Here is a 19,850-nt window from a genome sequence, read left to right on the forward strand (position 1 = left end):
TGCACTATCAAGAGCATCAATGAAGTGGTCCCTCAGAAGAATAGCCACCAGGCCTTGTATGCCATTCTCTCCAGGTCATGAGCAAGCTGCTTTAATGATTCGCCTCAAGCCCATACATAGCTCCAAAATCTTGCTCTGTAAACCTCAGTATGGCCCCGTATCTGTGCCCCAGTACTTCTACTTAGGACTGATAAGTGTTCCTCCCCTCTACTGACATCTGGCCCAGGATTTCCATTGCTGCACCCATGAGGCTAGTAGCAAACTGTACTACCCTCTGCCTATCATCCCAACCATTCTGATTTGCAAATAACACAAACTGCTTACAGTAAGCTTCTCAAGATGCTTTGCCATCAAATTCCTGAAGTTTCTTTTTAATTGGACCCCCATTATAGCCATGCACTTCACTGGTTTTGGGCCTAAAAACTGGGGCTTCATAATTAAGCCCATGATTTAAAACTCCTACATTCTGATTATTCAACCCTGTAATGCTGCGTTTAAATGCTTGGTATTTGTCCAGATTCACCATAGCCTACACTGTCCATTATATTCATATGCTCCCTGTACAATAATCTCAGGCCCAGCAGCACAAGATTTCTCTACAGCCTTAATTCTCTCACTAATTATCTTTTAATAGGTTGTCTAGATGCTGTCAGCACTCCATCACATTATGCTTACCTCACACTTCTGCTTCTGTGGCTCATCGTATACTTCCTCCTTCAGCTGTTGTTCTTCTTCCTTCATTTTCTCCATGAAAGCATCTAGCTGTTCTTGCATCATCAGTTGTAACTCCCACTGTTGCTCCTGTATGCGTGTAATAATTGTTCTTTGATTTCATTCCTGAGCTCTTTCTGTTCTTCGCTTTGGGCCTGTAATTGTTCTGTGAGTTCTTTCTGTCCTTCTTTTTAGGCCTGTAATTGTTCTTTGAGTTCTTTCTGTCCTTCACTTTTGGGCCTGTTATTGTTCTTTGAGTTTTTTCTGTCCTTCATTCTGTGCCAGTAGTTATACACATTGTGCTTGTAATGGCTTCATAATTGCAGCCAGTGATGCCTCCTCTTGCCTAGCTTGGCCTCTTGTCTGTACACTTTCTACTTCCATTCGAAGGTTTGACTTTAGCACTTTGCTAATGATCCAGACTCCTGACACCACTGTTATTTCCCTGTCCCACACTGCCACATGCTTCAACAGCTGTAGTTCAGTACATATAGGAAGGACATGCGCAGTGAGTTGTTCTCATGGTCAGCCTTACAGTGTGCAGCAGCGAGATCAGCTCAGGCATTGTAAATAAACACTGGCTTCTTAAGTTCGCTGTCTTTATTTTCCAGATAATTACAATTAATGTTTGCCACATACACTTCACTGTTTTCACAAGTACTGTACCGGAGCTATACAATCTGTACTGACACTGAACTAAACTCAGACTGAACCGAAACTCCTCTAGCCCTTTCCCCATCCTTATATAAGCTCCCTTTATAGTAAAATTATCTACTTCATTCTCGGAGAAGCAAGTTAACAGCTTGAAGACATCCAAAATATCCAGAGGTTTCATACATTACATAACACTCTAAATGCTTTAACATACAAACTGAGATAAAATTACATAATTTAACAAACACATAAATAAAAACATTATAGAGAAAAAGAGCATAAGATTTAATGCATAACTTTACAAAATACCTCCACTCACAAATAGCAGGCTAACTGGCAACTCTCACTTGTATCTGAAAAATACGAGAAATACTGAGAACCTTCCAGTACTTCCTGTCCAGCAAATACTGCTTCTCAACAGTATTTTACTCTATAAATTTTTGCTTCCAGTTTGAAGTAGTCATCAACAAAAATGACTTATCTTTTGTGGCATCTCGTATGGGTATGCAAATTACCAGTAGTCAGAGATTGTTAATAAACTTCGGGGGGATTGGGGAGAGCAGAGCCCCCTAAGTTAGGCTAGATGTCAGTGTGATAGAAAAGAATATCAGAATCACATAAATCACACAAAATATAATCAGGAAAAACATTTGGAACCTCAAGTCAGATGAGAGTGGACTTGTAATTCGTTACTGAATGCAGTCCTCAGCGATAATGAACTATACATGAGGAACAGCCTACAGTGTTATTCTGGCTTTTTACTTGATTGATGATGTGACAAATCAGCAAGGAATTACCAGATCAGCAGGAAATTACTGAATTCTCTCAGAAATGACTGAATCGAGACTTTTAAATTAATTCTCGGAGGGAACATAACTACAAATTGGAACAGCCAGCTCATTGGCAAACTGAATTAAAAGTCAATGCCTTCTCTGTGAGAGTAATTCAACATTGGAATGGCCTGCCAGATGAAGTAGTAACAGCCAATAATTTATGAATATTTAAATCCTGATGGGATGATCATATATGATGATCATATGTCAGTGAAATAACTATAGGGAATGGAGATGGGGTCACTATAAGAAGAATCTTTTTTACTCCCCCATTAGACACGTTCAGGTGAGCACTATACAAATCTCATTATGTGAATTTTAGGCAAATTTTTTTTTTTTTTTTTTTTTTTTTTTTTTTATACAGCCAAAAAATCTGGCAGTAATGCTTATTCTTTCTGTCAAGATGAAGACTATTGACATATTCAAGTTTAATTTAAAGTTAGTTAAACATGACTGAGATATGTATACATATGTTCCAGTTTACCATTTGTATACCTTCTTCGTTTTCTTCGTTTTTAAAGGCTCCAACATGCTTGCATGTGTCGGCCTTGGTCACCTAATGGCGGCTCTCCACGCTGCACGATCCATTGAAGCCTCCCTGTTCAGGCCCTTAACCCTAAGGTCACACTTAATGACCTCATCCCATGTCTTTCTCGGTCTACCCCTCATAACCCCACCCCCAATATTAACACTTCTCACCTTTCTCACTCAATTATCATCCCCCATCCTCTCCACATGTCCAAACCACCTCAATCTACCTCTCCTCATCACAACACCAATACACTCCAGTCCCATCCTACCTCTCAACTCTTCCATTGTAAACCCAGCCCCTCCAGGCCTTGGACGCAGGGACGCACTGCACATCCACCTAATCATTGTCATTTCTGTACGTCTGAGCCGGCGAATGTCTTCCTCCTTCACTGCCCAGGTCTCACTGCCATACAGCATTACACTCCTAACACATGCTGCATACAAAGACCCCTTAGCACGTAGGGAGAGCCCTCTCAATGTCAGGAGAGGCAAGAGCTCCCTGAACTTCTTCCAACCACTTCTCACCCTAGCCACAGAGCTAGCTCCAGCCCCACCTCCAGCACACAACATGTCTCCCAAATAACAAAACTCTTCCACACACTCAAGAGATTCACCAGCAAGTTCAATCCTTTCACGTCTGACGATCTCCACCTGCTCACCCCGGCAAGCCGTACACATAAAATCAGCATTATCTCGCAGTCTACCTCTGATACCACTACATCTCTTATGCACCCATTTATCACACACACCGCACAAGATGGAATTACTTCCCACGCCCTTGTGGCAAACTGCACATGGCCACTCTCCCTCATCTTTGACAGTACCGCCACCAACCTTAGATATCATCACTTTTGTTTTATCTGCATTTACCCTTAAACCCTTTTGCCCCATACCATCTGTCCACTTCCTAAACCTTTCCTCCGCCTCCCTTTCATTCTCTGCAATCAACACCAAATCATCAGCATACAACAACTCCCACGGGAGTCCGTTTCTAAAGTCACGTGAAAGGGCTTCAAGTACCATGATAAACAACAAGGGACTCAAGACTGGCCCCTGATGCACACCAACATTCACGGAAAACTCATCACTCAAATCTCCATTCACTCTCACCTGGGTGTGAGCACCCACATACATGGCCATAACCACCCTAACCAGCCACTCCTCCAAGCCAAGCTTTCTCATTGCCCACTTCACCACCTCTCTAGGGACTCTGTCAAAGGCCTTTTCCAATTCAACAAAAACAAAATAAAGATCCCTTCTCCTACCAATATATTTTTCCTGAAGCTGTCGAACAATGAATATGGCATCAGTGGTCCCCCTACCTGGCATAAACCCAAACTGCATCTCATCAATATTCACTCTTTCTCTAATCATACCTTCTAAAACTCTCTCCATTACCTTCATTATCTGATCTAAAAGCTTTATACCTCTATAATTTCCTCTATCCAGGGCATCACCCTTCCCTTTATACACATTTACAATTACACTCTTCAGCCAATCATCTGGGACAACACACTCATAAATAATCCTGTTTATCAGGTCAGTGACTAACCACACCCCTATATCTCCTGAGGCCTTCAACATTTCGGCAGTCAACCCAGACACACCTGCTGCCTTCCCCACCCTCATCCTGCTTATTGCCTCACTCACAGTAGCAGTATCAATCAAAGGCCAAGGGCCAGACACTGGATCTGCTGGCTCCAAACCTTCCCTGTCCCAGTCAAACTCCTCATTCAACAACCGGTTATAATGCTCTCTCCATGCATCTTTAATATCCTCACTGTTCACCACTACCCTTCCTTCATCATTCTTCACACACTGCTCACCTATGATATCCCGATTATCCCTCTTCACCTGACCTGCCACCCTAAATATATTTTTCCTTTCCCCATGATTTAGGTTATCAAGTAATTGTCTCTGTGACTCAGACTTTGCCCTGTATACCTCTCTCCTAGCCCTACGCTTGGCAACCAAATATTCCTCTTTGCTACCACCCTTCTTCCATTCCCGGAAAAGCCTTCTTTTCTCCTTAATTGCAGCTTCTACACCCTCATCCCACCACCAAGTTACTTTATGTCTTGGTGGTCCTCTTGTCCAGCCGCATGTTACATCAGTAACTCTCAAGAAATTGTTCTTGAGGGCTCTGTACTGTTCATTAACGTCTCTGTCTACAGCTCCCTGCTCAGCCACCACTCTCCTCAACTCGCTATAGAAGGCATCCCTTACTACTTGGTTTTTCAGCTTCCATATTTTCCTCCTAGGTACATAAGTCCTCTTTTTCATCACTTGTTCTTTAAGCACCATATCACAAATCAATAGTTTGTGCTGCTGCACACACTCCTCACTTCCTATAACTTTAACATCCCTCACTAACCTCCTATCGGCCCTCCTAACCAGAAAATAATCTATCTGACTGCTATTTCCCCCAGACTCATATGTAATTAACCTACTGTCTCTTTTCCTAAAATATGTGTTGCACACAATCATGTCCGTTGCCTCCCCAAACTCGAGTATCCTTTCCCCTTCTGCATTCCTTAGACCATATGCACATCCCCCATGCACTCCTTCATAACCTTGTGCTGCTTCACCTACATGACCATTTAAGTCCCCTCCCAAAATCACCGGGGCAACAAAATACCGAATCAGCAGTCATATACCAAGTCGACACTTTTAATAGGAAAGTATCATAATTTTTTTTTAGTTTATAGGTTAGCACACACCTAATTATCTGAAATCTGGTTTTTAAAAATGTGCTTAATTTAACTATCAATAAAAAAAAAAATCAGGATTCAGAGTGAAAACGTACCAAAGTTAGTGGGTATTTCCCCTTTACATCACCAACATTCCTTGACAAACTTCTATCTATCTATCTATTGCCAGACGCCTCAATCCCGTTTGGGGTGGCCACAAACAAATCGCCTCCAAGTCGCCCTGTCCCCCGCCATTTCACTGCCCTGCTCCCAACTCACACCCCCCTCTCTCATATACCTCTCCACCCCATCCCTCCATCTCATCCTCGGCCTCCCCCTCCCTCTTCCCCCCTCCACCTCACTCACATACACTCTCTTCGTTAGTCTTTCACCCTCCATCCTCTCCACATGGCCAAACCACCTCAGTGTGTTCCTCATAACACTCCCTATCACATCCACATCAACACCACAACGTTCCTTTATATCCTCATTCGTCAGCCTATCTCTCCATGTGACTCCACAGGCTCCTCTTAGATAACTCATTTCCACTGCTCTCACTCTTGACTTGTGTCCTTCCAACAACGTCCAGGCTTCACTTCCGTACGTTAGAGTTGGTATCACAATAGTGTCATGTAGTAACTTTTTCACTTCCATGCTCACTTCCCTGTTTCTTATCACTGCTTTCAAAGAACCAGCAACCTTTCTTCCCTGCTGTACCCTTTCAAGCACTTCACCCTCCACACCTCCATCCTTACTCATCACACTACCCAAGTACTTAAACGTACTCACATTTTCCAATTCCTCACCATCCAACCTCGCTGTACATTCACTGACTTCACCTCTCTCAAAGACCATCACTTTACTCTTCCCTACATTCACCTTCAGATTCCGTTTCTTACACACTCTCCCAAACTCATCCACCAAGCCTTGCAGCTCCCCTTCGTCTTCACTCAACAACACAGTATCATCTGCAGACAACAGTACAGGGAGTTTCCAAACGCTATCCTCTCTCACCAGGGCCACTCCAACATCCACTACCCTACCTTGTACCTCTTTTATTACCCCATCCAAACTTCTGTTTTGCATAAATATTGATTTACAGTGCAGATAAATGTATTTTCATATTACATCATATTGCAGCCAGTGATGCCTCCTCTTGCCTAGTCTGTCAAGGCGAGTTGTCAAGCTAAAGGCAAAACACTTCCACTAACTTTAGCAAGTTTTTCTCTGAATCCTGATTTTTTATTAACAGTTAAATTACCAGTAAACACAAAATTTTTGTTTTGTTTTGTTTTGTTTTTAAAGGCTCCAACATGCTTGCATGCGTCGGCCTTGGTCACCTAATGGCGGCTTTCCACGCTGCACGATCCATTGCAGCCTCCCTGTTCAGTCCCTTAACCCTGGGGTCACACTTAGTGACCTTGTCCCGTGTCTTTCTCGGTCTACCCCTCATAACCCCACCCCCAATATTAACACTTCTCACCTTCCTCACCCAATTATCATCCCCCATCCTCTCCACATGTCCAAACCATCTTAATCTACCTCTCCTCATCACAACACCAATACACTCCAGTTCCATCCTACCTCTCAACTCTTCCATCGTAAACCCAGCCCCCTCGGACCTTACATGCAGGGACGCACTGCACATCCACCTAATCATTGTTATTTCTGTACGTTTGAGCCGGTGAATATCCTCCTCCTTTACTGCCCGGGTCTCACTACCGTACAGCATTACACTCCTAACACATGCTGCATACAAAGACCCCTTAACACGTAGGGAGAGCCCTCTCAATGTCAGAAGAGGCAAGAGCTCCCTGAACTTCTTCCAACCACTTCTCACCCTAGCCACAGAGCTAGCTCCAGCTCCACCTCCAGCACACAACATGTCTCCCAAATAACAAAACTCTTCCACACACTCAAGAGATTCATCAGCAAGCTCAATCCTGTCACGCCTGACAATTACCACCTGCTCTCCCCGACACGCCATACACATTGTTACGGAACAGAGAAAGATAATGTACACTTTAAGTGAGAATACTAAAAATCACTACTGTCCCGTAAAGTTCCAGGTTCAAAACAAAAGAGTTAGGTAAAATTACAAGTTAAAGTTTAATGCACAAACTAACAATAAAACATTCAGGACTCATAAGGATAATGTAATGGCAAATAAACAGGTTAAATATATGGTTAACTGCAATAGCCTCTATTAACACGAAATTAGCAAGAGTAAATTTATCTAAGTCAGCCCTGATAAAATGAGATACCAGACAATACTCAGTGAATGCCAGATAAATTATTACAGATACAAACTATTATCAAAAATGACTGACAAAGAACCCTACATAAATTACAAACTTCACTAAGCCTACAAATTAAACTTATGCTATACAGTACAAGAAAAAATGCAACAACAGTTATACTCAAATTACACACAGCTGCTAGATGGTTGGAGATTTCTTGAGCACTCACAATAATAATATCTGTACAGGGGAGGACAGAGATGTGAACAAAATGAGGAGCAGATCTAAGTGGCAATGATGCAGAGACTGAGCTCATTATATAGGGGCCAGGAGAGCTTGATACAACTTGTAATGAGGACGCGCAAATGAAGCCATGGGGACAAAGAGATGACAATCCCGCAAAGTATAACAGAGATGTCGACTTACTCTACTATAACGGTAGAAGGGGGGACTGAGGCAGAACACGCTCGTGATCAAACATGCAGCAACTGTGCGTTAAAATTACACAAAGGATGATGAAATCATAGGCTATGTAACACCTCCCCACAAAGAAAAAAAGAAATTTACAAAGGAAATTTCTTATTACTCTAAAACAATCTGTATATGGCATTACAGACCATGCAAAGGTCTTTCCTAATGTTACAAAAAATGAGATCTCCCTAGCACGTTCAGTCATAGGTACTTGCCAGTATCCCTTTAACAAATCAAACTTACTTATGTACCTAGCCTTTCCGATCTTGTCTATGCAATCTTCCACACGAGGGAGAGGGTAAGTGTCTGTTTTGGTTATCTGATTAACACGTCTGTAGTCGATGCAAAGCCTCTGTGACCCACCTGGCTTAGGGACTAGAGTGACAGGAGAACTCCACTCGCTCTGACAGGGCTCAATCATCTTGTGGTCCAACAGGTAGCCAAGCTCCTTCTGGATGAGAGGAACTTTCACTGGGTTCACACGGTAAGGGAGGCAATTTAATTGGCTTTGCGTCTCCAACATCGACATCATGCATCAACACAGTGGTTCTTCCTGGAGTGGCACGGAACACTTGCGGGTACTCCTGCAGTAATGCCGAAAACTCCTGCCTTTCCTTGGGTGGTAGATGAGAAAGCTCAGTCTGGAGATCATTCATGATATCAGGATTCTTCCCCAAACTATCACTCAGGCTCATACTGCATGGGAGAGCTTCACTTGCAGACTCGGGTGGAACAGCTACAGTGCAGACTGGATTATTTTCATCCCGCTTGTGATATAACTTTAGCATGTTGATGTGACATAGTTGCTTGCTCTTTCTACGATCTGGTGTGGCGATGACATAGCTGACATCACTGAGTCTCTTCTCCACGAAATAAGGGCCACTAAACTTGGCTTGAAGAGGTTGCCCATGAACTGGTAGCAGAATCAAAACCTGATCTCCTGGCTGAAAGTGGCGTAACCTGGACTTCTTATCATACCAAGTCTTCATCTTCTCCTGAGCAGCTCCTAAATTCTCTCTCGCCAGCTGTAAAGCAGTGGACAGCCGTTCTTTGAAATTCATCACATACTCCAGCAGGTTGACGTCATCTTCCTCCGACAGCCAGCATTCCTTGAGTAGCTTAAGGGGTCCTCTTACTTCATGGCCAAACAGTAGTTCAAAAGGTGAGAAGCCCAGTGATTCATTTGGAGATTCTCTTGCGGCAAACACAACAAATGGAAGACCTTTATCCCAGTCTTTCTGATGTTCCAAACAGTATTTCTTGAGCATCGATTTGAGTGTTTGATGATATCTCTCCAACGCTCCTTGGGTCTGGGGATGGTAAGCTGAAGACGTGATCTGGGTGATGCCCAACTCTTTCAGAGACTGCTTGAAAACATTTGACATGAAATTACTTCCCCGGTCTGACTGTACCTCCTTGGGCAGACCAAACTTTGTGAAGAACCCTAGCATTTCCTTAACCACGTTCTTTGCTGAGATGTTTCTAAGTGGAATGGCTTCAGGATAACGAGTAGCCATATCAATCATGGTCAACACATAAGAAAATCCTGAAGAAGTCTTAGGAAGAGGGCCCACAATATCCACCAACACACGGGTGAAAGGCGGCTCAAAAGGAGGAATGGGAACTAGAGGTGCAACCTTTTCGGTCTGATTACACTTCCCCACAACTTGACAGGTGTGACAAGACTTATAATACCAGGAAACATCCCTGAAGATACCTGGCCAGTAGAAGTGTTTCAAAATGCGTGCCACAGTCTTCCTCACTCCAAGGTGTCCCGCCAAACTGGTATCATGAGCCACTCGAATGATATCCTGCCTACAAACACGAGGGATGACAACTTGATGTACAACCTCCCATTCACAGTCGGCTGATGCTGTTGGGGGTCTCCAATTCCTCATAAGTACTCCTGACTTTACATAATAACAAGTAGAAGCACCGGCTGACTCTTCTTCACCGTAAGCAGAGTTAGCTAGACCTTTCAACTCAGGGTCAGCAACCTGCAACTCAACCAACTCTTGACGAGACAAATTATCAACACTACGGGGTACTGCCTCATCTGGTGAGTGGTCCAAATTAGCAAGAAAAGTGTCAGCTAGGATAACATCATCATCATCATTATCCTCTAAATCACCAGTAACTTTAGACTTAGCCCTAGTGACAGCACATGCAGGGAACACATCAGGGACATCACAATCCTGGGACGCAGCCACTGGCTCACTAGACAACTGAGGAGCTGGACACACTTGACTTCCACCAATATCATTTCCAAGTAAGAAAGTTACACCTGACATTGGGAGTGTCTCAACCAACCCAACCATAACGGAACCATTAACAAAACCAGACTCTAAATTCACTCTGCACAGAGGGACAGAGAAGTAATTATTCCCTACACCTTGTAAGATTACAGTTTCATCAGAGGAATTAACATTAGAGCCTAGAACACTGGTCAGCATAAGGGATTGGCAAGCACCTGTATCACGATATATTTGAACTGATTTCCTGTCATTACTGTCCAGAGGACTGACAAAACCATCAGACAGGAAATTAGCACATGAACTCTTGAGAGTGTCACCCACGTTACTGCTCAAAAGAGGAGCTCCATCATGAGAATTTAAGTTACCCCTCAAAGCAGGTTCAGTTAACTCAGTTAAAGAATTCTGGGAACTCTCAAGAGTGGACACTAGACCAATTGACTGAATATTTAAAGACTCCTTTTTGTTCACATCACGCTGTCTCCTGAAACATCTCTCCGTAGTATGACCAAGCTTACTACAATAAGTACATTTACTTTTCTGAAATCTAGAGGTGAAGCAGGTATTTACTTCCTGAGAAACATCATCCTTATTCTCTTTCCTGTTACCTGTACTCTGAGTAGAGGCAACGTACTGACTCTCAGCTTTCCTTTTTCCTCTAAAATATCTCTTGTGAGTGAGAACATATTCATCAGCTAAAACTGCAGCATCAGACAAATTATCTATTCTTTTCTCATCAAGATATAGGCTTACATCTTTACTAATACACCTTTTGAAATCCTCCAGCAAAATCATCTGCTTAAATTTACCAAAATCAGAATCCACATTCTTAGAATTTAACCACTGCTCTAACAGATCTTCTTTGATTTTTGCATACTCAACATGGGATTGCTTATCTTGCTTGTAAGTTGTCCTAAATTTTACTCTATAGGCTTCAGGAACAAGCTCATAGGCCTTAAGAATCAAGCTCTTAACTACATCATAATTATCAGATTGATCCTGAGGCAAAGATGCATAAGTTACTTGAGCTTTACCGGTGAGAACAGTTTGAAGGAGTACTGGCCAATACTCCTTAGGCCAATTAAAACCTGTAGCTACCCTCTCAAACAACTGAAAATACTTTGTTAAATCAGATTCATTAAAAGGAGGGACAAGTTTAACATTTTTAGCCACATCAAAATCATCAGAGCAAGATGATCCAGTTCCACCTTGTTTCATGCGATACTCATGGTCTGCCTGAATCCTGGCAAGCTCAATTTGTGCCTGAGCCCGTACCTCTGCCTCTTCAATACGAGCATTTGCTTCCTTAACACGAGACTCCTTAGCACGTGCTTGAAATTCAGCTTCCTTCACACGAGCCTCCTGCAGGGCTAGCTGTAACTTAGCTAATTCAATCTGCGTTTGCTCATTTGGAGGAGTTACATTAAACAAGCTTTTATTAATCATGCCAACAATTTGATCTTTAGAATGATGAGAGTGAACTGCAATTCCCAATTGTTGAGCAACAATCTTAAGTTCATTCTTTGTTCTGTTTTCTATATCACACACTGTTTGCACATTTGACAAAAAATCTTTGGCTTCATCAAGTGTAGAAATAGTAGCCATCATGAATATATCACAGTCACAAAATATCAAACAATATCCTTATGATAATATCCTGAATATCCTGATATGAGGTCGCCAAATTTATGTTACGGAACAGAGAAAGATAATGTACACTTTAAGTGAGAATACTAAAAATCACTACTGTCCCGTAAAGTTCCAGGTTCAAAACAAAAGAGTTAGGTAAAATTACAAGTTAAAGTTTAATGCACAAACTAACAATAAAACATTCAGGACTCATAAGGATAATGTAATGGCAAATAAACAGGTTAAATATATGGTTAACTGCAATAGCCTCTATTAACACGAAATTAGCAAGAGTAAATTTATCTAAGTCAGCCCTGATAAAATGAGATACCAGACAATACTCAGTGAATGCCAGATAAATTATTACAGATACAAACTATTATCAAAAATGACTGACAAAGAACCCTACATAAATTACAAACTTCACTAAGCCTACAAATTAAACTTATGCTATACAGTACAAGAAAAAATGCAACAACAGTTATACTCAAATTACACACAGCTGCTAGATGGTTGGAGATTTCTTGAGCACTCACAATAATAATATCTGTACAGGGGAGGACAGAGATGTGAACAAAATGAGGAGCAGATCTAAGTGGCAATGATGCAGAGACTGAGCTCATTATATAGGGGCCAGGAGAGCTTGATACAACTTGTAATGAGGACGCGCAAATGAAGCCATGGGGACAAAGAGATGACAATCCCGCAAAGTATAACAGAGATGTCGACTTACTCTACTATAACGGTAGAAGGGGGGGACTGAGGCAGAACACGCTCGTGATCAAACATGCAGCAACTGTGCGTTAAAATTACACAAAGGATGATGAAATCATAGGCTATGTAACAACATAAAATCAGCTTTATCTCGCAGTGTACCTCTGATAGCATTACATCTCTTGTGCACCCATTTATCACTAACACCGCACAAAATAGAATTACTTCCCACACCCTTGTGGCAAACTGCACATGTCCACTCTCCCTCGTCTTTGACAGTACTGCCACTGACTCTAGATATCATCACTTTTGTTTTATCTGCATTTACCCTTAAGCCCTTGTGCCCCATACCATCTCTCCACTTCCTAAACCTTTCCTCTGCCTCCCTTTTGTTCTCTGCAATCAACACCAAATCATCAGCATACAACATCTCCAACGGGAGTCCATTTCTAAAGTCACGTGAGAGGGCTTCAAGTACCATGATAAACAACACGGGACTCAAAACTGACCCTGATGCATACCGTCATTCACGGAAAATTCATCACTCAAATCTCCATTCACTCTTACCTGGGTGCGAGCACCCACATACATAGCCATAACCACCCTAACCAGCAACTCCTCCAAGCCAAGCTTTCTCATTGCCCACTTCACCACCTCTCTAGGGACTCTGTCAAAGGCCTTTTCCAAATCAACAAAAACAAAACACAGATCTCTTCTCCTACCAATATATTTTTCCTGAAGCTGTCGAACAATGAATATGGCATCAGTGGTCCCCCTACCTGGCATAAACCCAAACTGCATCTCATCAGTATTCACTCTTTCTCTAATCATACCTTCTAAAACTCTCTCCATTACCTTCATTATCTGATCTAAAAGATTTATACCTCTGTAATTTCCTCCTTCCAGGGCATCACCTTTCCCTTTATACACATTTACAATTACACTCTTCAGTCAATCATGTGGGACAACACACTCATAAATAATCAAATTTATCAGGTCAGTGACTAACCTCACCCCTGTATCTTGTAGCCCCTCAACATTTCGGCAGTCAACCCAGACACACCTGCTGCCTTCCCCACCTTCATCCTGCCTATTGCCTCACTCACAGTAGCAGCATCAATCAAAGGCCAAGGGCCAAACACTGGATCTGCTGGCTCCAAACCTTCCCTGTCCCAGTCCAACTCCTCATTCAACAAATGGCTATAATGTTCTCTCCATGCATCTTTAATATCCTCACTGTTCACCACTACCCTTCCTTCTTCGTTCTTTACACACTGCTCACCTATAATATCCTGATTATCCCTCTTCATCTGATTTGCCACCTTAAATATCATATTTTTCCTTTCCCCATGATTTAGGTTATCAAGTAAAAGTCTCTGTGACACAGACCTCACCCTGTATACCTCTCTTCTAGCCCTATGCTTGGCAGCCAAGTATTCCTCCTTGCAACCACCCTTCTTCCATTCCCGGAAAAGCCTTCTTTTCTCCTTAACTGCAGCTTCTACACCCTCATCCTGCCACCAAGTTACTTTATGTCTTGGTGGTCTTCTTGTCCAACCGCATGTTACATCAGTACCTCTCAAGAGATTGTTTTTGAGGGCTCTGTACTGTTCATTAATGCCTCTGTCTACAGCTTCTGGTTTATCCATCACTCTCTTCCTCATGCTATAGGAGGCATCCCTTACTACTTGGTTTTTCAGCTTCCATATTTTCCTCCTAGGTACAGACGTTGGAATAAGTTCGTTTCCTTTTCCTTGGACTAAGGTGTTTGTAACACTGCTCGATGGAGAGCTATCCCTTCCTTCTCCCTTCGTCATAGTCCCACATTCCTGCCCAACTCCCCCACTTTTCTCTCTGACCCCATAACCCCACGCGATACCCTCCGTACTCTCGCTCACAGCCAGCTAGGGGTTTCTGTAGTTCAAGCACCTCTCTGATTACGTGTAGTCCAAACAACTTGTAAAGGAATAGTACAGTATATATCATAAACCAAGTTAGGAAAAGGTATACTACACTGTGTGTGTGTGTGTGTGAGATAGAAAGAGAGAGAGAGAGTTTAAAGACTGGGAGCGACTTGCGGAGGGGGAGAGCAAGTGGAAAAATGAAAAATGGGAGGACAGTTACGGAGAAAAAAAAGAAGGGGAGAGGCAAGGAGAGAACAACGAGAACTAAGAAAAGCGACAGAGAGTGAGGAGAAGAGACAGTGAGAGGTGAAATGAGATACAAGCAGTGTGAAAGGGAAAGAGAAAAGGGAGATGTGAATAGAAAGGCCGGGAGTCAGGGAAGTAGAGACAAAAGGGGAGACAGCTGAGAGAAGTGAATAGAAAGGCCGGGAGTCAGGGAAGTAGATACAATAGGGGAGACATCTGAGAGAAAAGGGGAATGGAGCAAACATAGAAATAGAGATTATAAAAGGAGAAAGTGGGAAAGAGAGCTAAGGAACGGAATACTGAGAACGATAATGAGAAAAAGTAGAACAAGGAGGCGAGGTAACAGGGAGGAGGAAGAAAGTGTGTTATTCTGGCAAGGACGCAGGGAAAGAACTAAGCCAGATAAGATGAAAGCATTGAAGCTGAGTAGAGTGAATGTAACATTCAAGTAAAAAGGGAGGGAGAGAAACAGAGAAATTTGCGGAGAGAAAGTAGAGATTAAGGGTGGGAAGAAAATAGGTTAATTGGGGGGGCAAGAAGGAGAAGGGGGATGTTAAGAATGGAATACAAGGGGAGGAGGAGGGAGGGAGAGAGGGAAAGACAGTGGGAAGAGCGGAATGAAAGAAGAGATTTCGGGTGACAGGGAAAGACGGAGAGAGGAGAGAGAAAAAGAGCATGCAGTTATTACTGGTGAAGAAAACTGTGAAGGAAATGGATTTAGTACAAGTAAAGAAATAGGGAAAGAGTAATGGAGAAAAAAAGTTAAGATATGTGACAGATGAAAAAAGTATGACAAAGTTGTGACACAGGGAGGGAGAAAGAAAAGATGCGTGAGGTAAGGAGGGAGTGACAGAGGGGAGAGAGACGAAGGAAAGGAAAGAGTGAGGGAGGAAAGTAGGAACTGAGCAGATTGCTATAAAAAGAAAGGGGAAGGAGGGGAAAGGAAACTGGGGATGAGACAAAGGATCCAGAGAGACAGAGGGGGAGGGGGCAGTACACTGACAGGCACAAACAGATAGGTCGACAAATATTCAGAAAGTGTGCATGTGTGTGTGTGTGTGTGTGTGTGTGTGTGTGTGTGTGTGTGTGTGCTTCAGTCCCTGTGTCACTCGTATAACACTGTTCCATTTTTTCACCTGCATGTTTTCTTCCTCTCTCATTAAGTTTCTTCTCTCACTCACTTTTTTTTATCAGTATTTCTCCTGATTGTTCTTACCATTCCAAGTCTCTCTCTCTCTCTCTCTCTCTCTCTCTCTCTCTCTCTAGGAAATAAGAGATTGTTCTCATAGTCTATATCTCCTTAATATGGCCACTTCCTGAGTTGCTGTGGAATTTTGGTCGCTTGAAAAAGACATTCGTTGACTTAAAAAGAGTTCAGGAGACTAAGGTATCAGGTTTGCCTGAGGGCTGTGGGAATTTTTTAGTAGAAACTTGTAGAAAACAAGGTCAGCTAATTAAAGTGTTTAAAATCTGAATGGGTTTCACAATCATTACATAAAAAAGTTGCTTACTGTTAACACAGACTCGGCACACAACCATGGTTGGAAGCTGTATATGAAAAAATTTACCAGCAGAATTACGTGAAAACTTTTTCACGTGCAAGATCTGCTCCACATGGAACTGACGCAACATGGACGTTGTTAACACTACAGTAGAGAAGTTTAAGGGATTCATCGGCAGAATCTTACACTAGAATAAATATGAATTGAATATGCATTCCCAGGCAAACAAGAAATATCTCCACAGTATGGGCTGCATAGTCATTAAGATCCTAATTTTTCCATGTAACTCCTCTCTCTCTCTCTCTCTCTCTCTCTCTCCCTTTCTGTGTGTGTGTGTGTGTGTGTGTGTGTGTGTGTGTGTGTAAAAGAGGTGTCTACTACCGCAACATTTAATCACAGCAGATTTATTTATTTCTTCTCTCTCTCTCTCTCTCTCTCTCTGTTTGTGTAAAAGAGGTGTCTACTACCGCAACATTTAATCACAGCAGATTTATTTCTTTCTCTCTCTCTCTCTCTCTCTCTCTCTCTCTCACTCTGTGTGTGTGTGTGTGTGTGTGTGTGTGTGTGTGTGTAAAAGAGGTGTCTACTGCAGCAACATTTAATCACAGCAGATTTATTCTCTCTCTCTCTCTCTCTCTCTCTCTCTCTCTCTCTCTCTCTCTTACACACAGTGTAGTACAGTAAACCTTTTCCTAACTTGGTTTATGATATATACTGTACTGTTCCTTTATTAGTTGTTCGGACTACTGGTAATGAGAGAGGTGCTTGAACTACAGAAACCCCTAGCTGGCTGTGAGCGAGAGTGTGGAGGGTATCGGGTGGGGTTATGGGGTCGGAGAGAAAATTGGGGGGGGGGTTCGGTGGGAGTGTTGGACTATGAGGAAGGGAGGAGGAGGGGATAGCTCTCCATCGAGCAGTGTTACAAACACGGAAAAGGAAACAAACTTATTCCGACGTCTGTACACAAGTCCTCTTTTTCATCACTCGTTCTCTAAGCACCATATCACAAATCAATAGTTTGTGCTGCTGCACATACTCCTTACTTCCTATAACATTAACATCCCTCAATAGCCTCCTATCAGCCCTCCTAACCAGAAAATAATCTATCTGACTGCTGTTTCCCCCAGACTCATACGTAATTAATCTACTCTCTCTTTACACAACCATGTCCGTTGCCCCCCCAAACTTGAGTATCCTTTCCCTTTCCACATTCCTTATACCATACTCACATCCCCCATGTACGGTACTCCTTCATAACCTTGTGCTGCTTCACCTACGTGACCATTTAAGTCCCCTCCCAAAACCACTATCTCATCATCCCGCATACCACCTACTACATGTATTAAGTCATCCTAAAATCTGTCTTTCCCTGCTTCATCCAATCCTGCTTGTGGAGCACATGCCGATATAACTGCATGTATTCTGTATGTAAATGATGCCACACATTGATTTCCATTCCATGGTTTTCAAATACTTGTGCTTTGAAAGATATGAAGAAGCACTCCAGTATACAGTATTCTGTAAATGATGCATTGAATTACTATGGTCTCTGAGAATGATTATCAAAATTGATTGAGTTGCATTTTAAAAAATTTTCAATAAATTTCATAACTGTTTGAAGCTTCAAATATTCCATTTCTCTTCCTTGCTTTTCAGGTATGGATGCTGTGAAAGATAGCATGGAGTACAGATATGTAAGACTAGTGCGGCTGTTAGTGGTCAAGCTTGGCAGCAGTATGAAGCTCCATGTTCGTCTCCGAGTTTGGGTTGCTCTTGCTGCCACCTATGTTATTGTCATGGGTCTTGTGCTCTTGATGCAGATTCCTCTAAGGTCGAACACATGTAAGTTTTAAAGTAGGTACCTCAGTTTGTTTATGTTCCCATGGAATTTTAAGGCCAAAGATAGTGGCTGGGAGGAGGAGGCAGGTGAGAAGAGAGGAAGAAATCAGTAGGATGGAAGTAGTGGAAGCAGTGGAAAAAAAGTCAAACTAGGGAAAGACCTAGGAATTGATGGATTGTGTGGTGAAATGTTGATGCTTGGGGGAGAGATATACTGTAGTAGAATGGATATGGAAGATGTGCAGATCGGTCAGGGAGGAAGGTCAAGTCCTGGAGGATTGGAAGTCAGGTATAGTTATTCCCCTGTACAAAGGAAAAGGGGGGAAAAGTATGTGTTAATCATAAGAGCATTTGTCTTCCTAGTGTAATAGGAAAAGTGTATGGTAGGATACTTTTTGACAGAATTAGGGAAATAACAGAGGAATTACTTGGAGAAGAACAAGGAGGTTTTAGGAAGGGAAGAGGCTGTGTAAATCAGATTTTTATTCTTAGATCTTTGGTGGAAAAGCTTCTAGAGAAGAGGAGGAAGTTGTATGCAACCTTCATGGATTTGGAGAAAGCATATGACAGGGTGGATAGACAAGGATTGTGGAAAGTATGAAGAATATATGGAGTGGATGGGAAGTTGTTGAAGGCTCTGAAGAGTATATACAAGGGTGCTGAGACTATAGTATGTGTGGTTAGTGAACTGAGTGAATTTTTCACTCTGAAGGTTGGATTGAAACATGGATGTGTCATGTCTCTGTGGTTGTTCAGTCTGTACGTGGATGGGGTTATTAAAGGTACAAGGTAGGTCAGTGGGTGTCGAAGTGGCCCCAGTGAGAGAGGGCAGTGTTTGGAAACTCCTGTACGTTGTTTGCAGATGATATTGTGCTGTCAGGTGGAGACGAATGGGAGCTGCAAGGCTTGGTGGATGAGTTTGGGAGAGTGTAAGAAATGGAATCTAAAGGTGAATGTAGGGAAGAGTAAAGTTATGGTCTTTGAGAGATATGAAGTCACTGGATGTACAGTGATGTTGGATGAGGAAGAAATGGAAAGTGTGAGTACATGTAAGTACTTAGGTAGTGTGATGAGTAAGGATAGAAGTTTAGAGGGTGAAGTGCTTGATAGGGTACAACAAAGAAGAAAGGTTGCTGGTTCTTTGAAAGTGCTGCTAAGAAACAGGGAATCAAGCATGGAAGTAAAAAGTCGCTGCATGACAGTATTGTGATACCATCTCTAACGTATGGAAGTGAGAGCAGTTGAAATGAGTTGTTTGGGAGCAGCATGTAGAGTCACATGGAGAGACGGACCGATAAATGAGGAAGTAAAGGAGCGTTGTGGTGTAGATGTGGATGTGATAGAAAGCGTTATGAGAAACACATTGAGGTGGTTTGGCCATGTGGAGAGGATGGAGAGCTAGAGACTAATGAGGAGTGTATATGTGAGTGAGGAAAGGGGAGGCCAAGGATGAGATGGAGGGATGGAGTAGAGAGGTACCATATATGAGAGAGGGGGGTGTGAGCTGGGAGCAGGCAGTGGGGGCGATTTGTTTGTGGCCACCCCTTACCGGATCAAGGCAGTGGAGGCAATTTGTTTGTGGCCACCCCTTACCGGATCAAAGCGTCTGGCAATAGATTGATAGGCAGTCTCTG

The 19,850-nt window shown here is 42.6% G+C and overlaps 1 protein-coding gene across 1 annotated transcript in view; it reads left to right on the forward strand.

The window, feature by feature from the left end:
• myd (stromal cell derived factor mayday) overlaps window positions 1-19,850 on the forward strand; it is a 71,713-nt gene that overhangs the window by 5,706 nt on the left and 46,157 nt on the right. Inside the window, exon 2 of the mRNA XM_080267583.1 lies at window positions 18,034-18,219. Coding sequence (XP_080123709.1) covers window positions 18,036-18,219 — 184 coding nt within the window. The 5' untranslated portion in view covers window positions 18,034-18,035. The remainder of the gene's footprint in view (window positions 1-18,033; window positions 18,220-19,850) is intronic.

Source organism: Coenobita brevimanus, chromosome 24 (assembly GCF_032717465.1).
Source record: "Coenobita brevimanus isolate Jiangsu-jjx chromosome 24, ASM3271746v2, whole genome shotgun sequence".
NCBI classification, from domain to species: Eukaryota; Metazoa; Arthropoda; class Malacostraca; order Decapoda; family Coenobitidae; genus Coenobita; species Coenobita brevimanus.